Source organism: Microtus ochrogaster, chromosome 8, assembly GCF_000317375.1.
Source record: "Microtus ochrogaster isolate Prairie Vole_2 chromosome 8, MicOch1.0, whole genome shotgun sequence".
NCBI classification, from domain to species: Eukaryota; Metazoa; Chordata; class Mammalia; order Rodentia; family Cricetidae; genus Microtus; species Microtus ochrogaster.
This window is the reverse complement of record NC_022015.1, coordinates 5,136,201-5,143,290: the sequence shown is the minus strand read 5'-3', so window position 1 is coordinate 5,143,290 and position 7,090 is coordinate 5,136,201. Positions and strand designations below refer to the sequence as shown.

Here is a 7,090-nt window from a genome sequence, read left to right as displayed (position 1 = left end):
GAACTCACAGAGATCCACCTGCCTCTGCCTCCCGAGTGCTGGGATGAGTTTTTATACTTTTATTTTTACAAAGTTCAACTTAATCTTAGACATTTCTTCATAATTGCTTTAGACCCTTTCTCTACAAGTTCACATTTAAATGATCGGCAGTATCTGGTTCTGCTGTTGGAACCCAGTCTGACTCAGGCTACCTCATTTCCATGTTGTTGTTTTGCTAATCATTGTTTGTTTTCCTGTAATTCACATTCCTTGAGATGTCTGTTGAAATTTGCCTTTTCTATTCACACACACATACACACACACACACACCATGTCTCATAACAGCTCCTAGATGAAGTCAAATCTCCTTCTTTGTTAGTGCCGTGGTACTATCTTTTTATTGTAGTAATTTATTTGTAATGTTTTCCCTTCTAGAACTTGTTGTTTTGGGGTGATGGTTTATGGTGAATAATCTTGCCATTTCACAGAAATACTTGACTGCCTGTGTGCTCTAGAGTACTGAATAGTTAATTGCCCTCTTATTTGGCACAGAGTAGCATTTCTATAAAGTCTTCTTTTCTAGGTTTATCAACACTTTTCATCAGATGACAAAGTAACTGTTACTAAAATCCTAAGCCAACGTTCGTGGCTAGCTTTTGCTTTTTATTGTTTATTTCTTGTGTGTGTGGTGGTAGTTGAGACAGGGTCTCATTGTGTAAGCACAGTGTCTTAGTCACTGTTCTATTGCTGTGAAAGAATACTGCTTGACACCATGACCAGGGCAACTCTTATAAAAGAAAGCGTTTAATTGGGATCTTGCTTAGTCTCAGAGGGCTAGTCCATTGTCATCATGTTGGGAGCATAGTGGCATGCAGACAGGCTCTGATGAATACCTCCTGATTCTTGGGCAGAGGGGCTAGGCTTGGTATGGGCTTTTGAAAACCTCAAAGGCTCCCCCAGTGATACTCTTCATTCAACAAGGCCACACTTCCTGATCCTTTTAAAGAATTCCATTTCCTGTTGATTAAACATTGAAATATGTGAGCCTATGGGGGCCATTTTCATTCAAATCACACACCCAAAGCCTGGTTTCAAACTGGTGACCCACCTGCCTAGTGTGTGCTGGCGTATAGTGTGTGCTGGCATGCTCTGCTTGATCATTCTTGATGTCAGAAATATTCTCTAGAAAAATTAATCTTTTTGCTGTAGAAAATATACAGAAGAGAGGGGAGGTTAAGATGAAAAGGAACTTGAATATATGTCAATTCCTTTGTGAAGTAGTGAAGAGCACAGAAATATGTTGACAGTAGAAAAAGTAATACTATAGTTAAGTGTTTTATAATCGTTTCATTTGAGATTGTACTTCAGATAAGCTGAATTTTTTGACAAATTACAAAAAAACTTTCACAGCAATAACTTTTTTTTCTTACCATAGACCTTTAATATTGATGTAAGGCAGCTACATTGGGCAGAATATATAGAGAATTACTGCATGGGAACTAAAAAGTATGTATTGAATGAAGAGATGTCTGGCCTCCCTGCAGCTAGAAAGCATCTAAACAAGTAAGTTTGTCATGGGCTTGTTGCACATTTTCTCTTTCTTGTAAAATATTGCAGTTTGCTTTGGTGTAAGAGTATTCTGAATACAAATGATGTATTATATTTAGGAATAGTGCTTAACTTTGGATTTGTAACTATGTGGTATTTAAGATTATTAAAGGACTGGAGAGGTGGGTCAGTGGTTAAGAGAGCACCAGCTGCTTTTCCAGGGTCCCAGAGTTTGATTCCCAGATTACATGGTGGATCACAACTATTACTCCAGTTCTGGGAGGATCCCACCCACACCATCTTCTGGCTTCCATAGGCACTAGGCATACATGTGGTACCCAGACATACATGCAGGCAAAGTATCCATACACATAAATAAATAAAGATTATAAAACTTACTATCTTCATTTGTGTGTATTCCAGAGTATGAACTTTGGGTAAATTTTAATTTTGAAAATCACTATTTACTTATCTTAAATTTCTATTAAAAAAGTAAAAGTACTAGCAGAAAATGAGAATATTGTTTGAACCAAAAGTTACTTATATTTTTTTTTTATTTTTTAAACTTACAGCACAGAGTAATAGTGTTTTTACTCTTTTAGTAGACGTAGTACATGCTGTTTTAAAACATAATAAATTCAGAAAACAGGAGTCAAAATCAGCTATAGTCCCATCATTCAGAGATTTAAGTATTACTAAGGGTCATCTCATTAGTGTGTGTGTGTGTGTGTGTGTGTGTGTGTGTGTGTGTGTGTGTGTGATTTCTAAGACTCCTACTGTTCACTTGCCAAGGCCATAATAGCACTATGGATTTTGCAGAATGCTGATTTTATTGATGAGGACACAGGTTTGCAAGATCATATTTTACTAACTGTAAGGAAATTAGAACATAGATGTTTTGACTACTTATTTAAAGCTGCTATCACTACCTCTACACCTCATTGTTATACTACAGTCATGTCTTGGACTGCATGATTAAGTTATTGGAATTATAGTACCTGCCTGAAGGGTTAAATTTCTTCATGCAACCATGAAAAGCCCTCAAAAATGTTGAGAAACATAAACAAAGGAACATGCTTGTTGATCTTCGAGAGCAGAAAGGTTCTCTATGGAGCTAATGCTATCTTATTCTTAGATGAGGACTTATCAGTTGGCTTTTGGGTTTTGTGACTATTAGCTAGAAACTCTAGAAACTCAGACATGTATCTGTTTTACTTCCAGTTTTGCTTGCTGGCTTGGCTTCCTTCTCTTCCTCCGCCCCCTCCCTTCCTCTCTCCCTCTCCCCATCCAGGTTTCTCCCACCCCTCTTTCTTTATTTCTGACATGACCTCATTCTGTAGCCCAGGCTGATCTCAAACTTGGGATCTTCCTGCTCAGATTCAGCCTCCCAAGTACTAGGATACCCAGTTATGATGCCACCATTTGTCTTAACCTGCAGTTTGTTGAAGCCTATCACAGGAATGGGTACAAAGCAATTGCTCAGTTTAATTGTTGTTTACTGAGTCTTTAGTCCAGGTACACTGACACGAAAAGACTTTGCTGTACTCCCTGTTGCTAGAGTAAGGCATTAGTATGCTGTTCAGGCAGGAAGGCATGTTTGAATTGTGCTTTTAGTTTAGCTTTCAAATGTTGAAAGTTCAAAGATTGCTTAGAACTTTGATTAAAATTATAACTATTAATTAGCTGCTATCCAAAAATAATTTTATCCTAGAAAATATTTAGTGTGCCTTTTGATTTGCTTTCCAGGTTGCGGAATATCCGTTATGGTTTCAATACTATCCTTGTGATTCTTATCTGGCGCATTTTTATTGCAAGATCACAAATGGCAAGAAACATCTGGTACTTTGTGGTTAGTCTGTGTTACAAATTTCTGTCATACTTCCGAGCATCCAGCACTATGAGATACTGAAGACCAAGAATTTAGCATTAGAACATCTATGCATATGGTGATCTAAATGCACAAAATGTAAAATGTACCTAAGTCATCTCACCTTTTGTTAAGACATTAAACCATTTTAAGTTTGAGCGTGGAGTAAATTATGGTCCATTTTATGTAACATTTTAATGTTTATGCTGAAAATCTAGTGAACACACTGTGGTATGCCAGCTCAGATTTGCAGTACCCACTCAAACTATGACTTATCATTTTGATCTTTGGAATGCAGAGGGTAGGAAGAGGAAAGAAGCGGGACTATGGGAACATTGACCAGTATAACTGTGCAGTTCTGGAACATACTAATTAAAACATGCCTTAACATGCAGTTCTAATATTCAGTGCAATGGGAAGTGTGCAGAGAGGAAGCCTAGCTAAATTAGTTAAGTATTTGATTTGATTCTTCAATGTTAGATTTTTTTTTTGATCAGATGAGAGGTGGGTTTTAGTTTTGTTAAGACCACAGCCATGTATTTTTGCTTCCTATAAATTATAGGTGGTAGCATATATAAAGACTTGTTCTAACTTTCTGATTAAATGTGCGTTGCATATCATTTTCCTGCAAGTAATCAGTTGCTCTTAGGATCAGAAGGCCAAATATTATTCTAAAGACACTAACGGACCTAAGTGAACTTGAGAACCCGGATCAGTACATGCTCTGTGCATTTGAAGCAAAGTGAAACCGTGCACAGTAAACCCGTGTTAGCATCAAATGTAACTCTAGTGAGATATGTTCTCATTTTGAAGAGAGTTTCTTGAGACTTGATTGAGATGGCATTGGGGAAGATTTGTCACATGTGTTCTCTCCTCCCTTACAAATTTTCTCGCAGAATTCACCCCGTCTTGAACGTGCATTATTCTGAAGGAATGTAGTTACAGCTTTTAACATTAAGAAAATATCCTCATGTGTTTACCAACACATACTAATTTTGACCTTGAAAGCTGAATTCCTTAAAAATAAATAATGCATAAGTATGTGTATAAAATTAAATAAAGGATTTTACCATGTAAAGTAGCAAACTTTTGAATGAGTATCAAGTCATCATTTCTTTGCATGTTGTTTTAGCTTTAGAAAGACATGCGTTATAGAAACAAGTAATAGCAAGAAAATTGATGTATATTTATTGATGCATTACAATTCCCTTTAAATCTTACTAGTTTGTTACTATTTTATCATATATTTTCTTTAATGACTTGTTCAGCACAACACTGTTATAATTAAGCTGATCAAGTACTACATTTAAATCATCAGCTGTGTATCTTGAAAGTGCTTAAAGGGGTCAGTTCACAGTACAAGAAATGAAATGTAACTTTACATTTTAATTTTTTGCCAGTTGAAATGCAGTGTAGAAGAAGTTTATTTTGCTATTGTGGAAAAGCAAAATGTAAGGAAACCAACTTTTTCCATGCAGGTGTATAGTCTTGAAAAGGAAAAAAAATGCTTCTATGTTGAAGCCAGACTTTGTGTAGTAAAACTTATAAACATAATTTTAAAAGAAGTATGTATGTAAATATCTATGTATTCTTTGGAATGATACTGAAGTCTCTGGTCTAGGACCATGCCTTGTTTAAGGTATGAGAGACCATGATAGTATATGAAAATGGAATAAATGATGCCTATAAGGTGGCCCACATAATATACATTGAATACTCCATGTCTCCAAACATATTTCCATGATGTAATGACAACATACTAACCTTTGTATGATTTTTGTACATCTGCCAAATATACCTAGAATCTGGTGAATTGTCTTTGGGTCTCAGAAAAGAATCAGGTGCAATGTAAGCAGGTCTGTAAAGTGAATCAACATGTGTCTTCTGTTTATTGCTCTTGTCATCTAATTTAAAGCAGTGCTGACTAGGGCTATGCTGAAGTTACAAAATAATTTTGTGTATTTAGAATCCTGTTCTCAAAAGAAAGGTAATGAATAAATGACACTCATTCTGGAATTCACAATTTTGAAATTAATATGGAGAGATCGTCAGTCCTCACCAAGTATGCTTTGGAGTCAAGTCATATTTAAAGGATTTGTAAATGTATTTTGTTTGTTTGTAATTTGCTAGATAGCACTTTTAGTTCTGATTTTATTTTCCATAGAGATTATTCAATAGGACAACCTGTAAAATAAATTTATTTCATTCAACTTATTTGACAAAACCGTATTCTAAACCATTTGGGGGGTTTTTCACTATCTTTCCTTCTCTGAACTCTGGCATACATATTTGTACACTGTAATGTCATTGTGACCATTTAATTGCCTTGGCAACGCTAATGTATCTTAAAGCTTAGTGCAGATAAGCATGAGCAGGTGGTATGTTGTTTGACTTAAGGGTGACATAGAATAAGCGTTCCTCCAGTCTGCCTGATGAAGCTTGGAAGCAGGAGGGGACTCTCCCCTCTCCTTTGTGTTTGTCTGTAGGAACTGATTGGAAAATTTTGTTTTGTGTATTGTTTGTTTGTTGTTTTAAGTGTAAACTGATAATCTTTTATAAGAAGTAAATAGAAGCATTGGGTGCCTTTGTTTGTAAACCAAAAAGTAATAAATGAACCCTATATTTCTATTCTAGCATCTATTGTATTTTTACACTGTGGAAATCATCCATGAGTTACCGTGACTACGTAGTTCTGACCATTTCATCTTAGGTGCCCTCATTGATTCTCAGCATCTTTTATTTATGTCTGAGTTATTCACACAGTACTTTAGAGGAAGCATGTAGGCATAATAAACACTTAGTTAAAAATATTTTTATACAACAGTTAATAATGAAACAGATTTTGTTTTTTTTTTTTTAATGTAAACAGAACCAAGAGACCACCAGCACATTTCTAGGGCAAATCACATCATGTTTATAGATTCTTCACCAGTAATGATCTACTTTATTAAAAGGATTACTCATTTTCACAGAGATTGAGTGAACCACATGGGGGAGGATGAGAATGCATCAGGATAAGGTTGCAGTGTAAATGGTTTTGTAAGCATGGCTTTCTAGGCCAGCTTCCAGCTCTGTCTTGAAACCGTTTGCACTGACTTGTTCTGCTTTGGAAAAAAAAAAATCTAATTTTGCATGAGAAGCTTAGAGAAAAGGGTATATGCTGCATAACTTACCATGGAAATGAGTTTCACAGTCTGTTTAAATGTATATGAAATATTTTCTTAATAAAGAAAATTTGAGCAACATTGTTTGATGTGCTCCTTTTGCAAGTTGATAAGTTCAAAATGCATTTACTTATAAAAGCTCCAAGTGGTATACAAGTTTAATATTTTTCCTGTTGAGCTCCAAGGAAGAAAGCTCTCATTCTGTGTGTGCTTGTGCTGGGCTGAAAACCATGCATTATTGTATCTGTGAAGATTTCTCCAAAATCATTATATAAGCATTCTATTGAAATATTATCAATATATTTATCATAAGATAAATACGCTAATGACTTTGACATAGTAATATAATTTTATATGAATAAACCTTTTTAAAAAGGAAACATGCATGTAAGCAGACAACTGAGGACAGTTTTATTTGATATAGTCATAGGGAGATCATGTATTTTAATTTGTCAGTGTTTAGTATGATACTTAATACTCAGTTTGCTTTATGCTACATCTTTCTCAGCTTCTGTATTTCAACTTGGTTCTT

The 7,090-nt window shown here is 35.3% G+C and overlaps 1 protein-coding gene across 1 annotated transcript in view; it reads left to right on the top strand.

Moving 5' to 3' along the window:
- Far1 (fatty acyl-CoA reductase 1) overlaps positions 1-6,637 on the top strand; it is a 52,131-nt gene extending 45,494 nt beyond the window's left edge. Inside the window, exons 11-12 of the mRNA XM_005351024.3 lie at positions 1,415-1,542; positions 3,274-6,637. Of these exons, the coding sequence (XP_005351081.1) occupies positions 1,415-1,542; positions 3,274-3,436 (291 nt within the window). The 3' untranslated portion in view covers positions 3,437-6,637. The remainder of the gene's footprint in view (positions 1-1,414; positions 1,543-3,273) is intronic.
- The last annotated feature ends 453 nt before the right edge of the window (positions 6,638-7,090 follow it).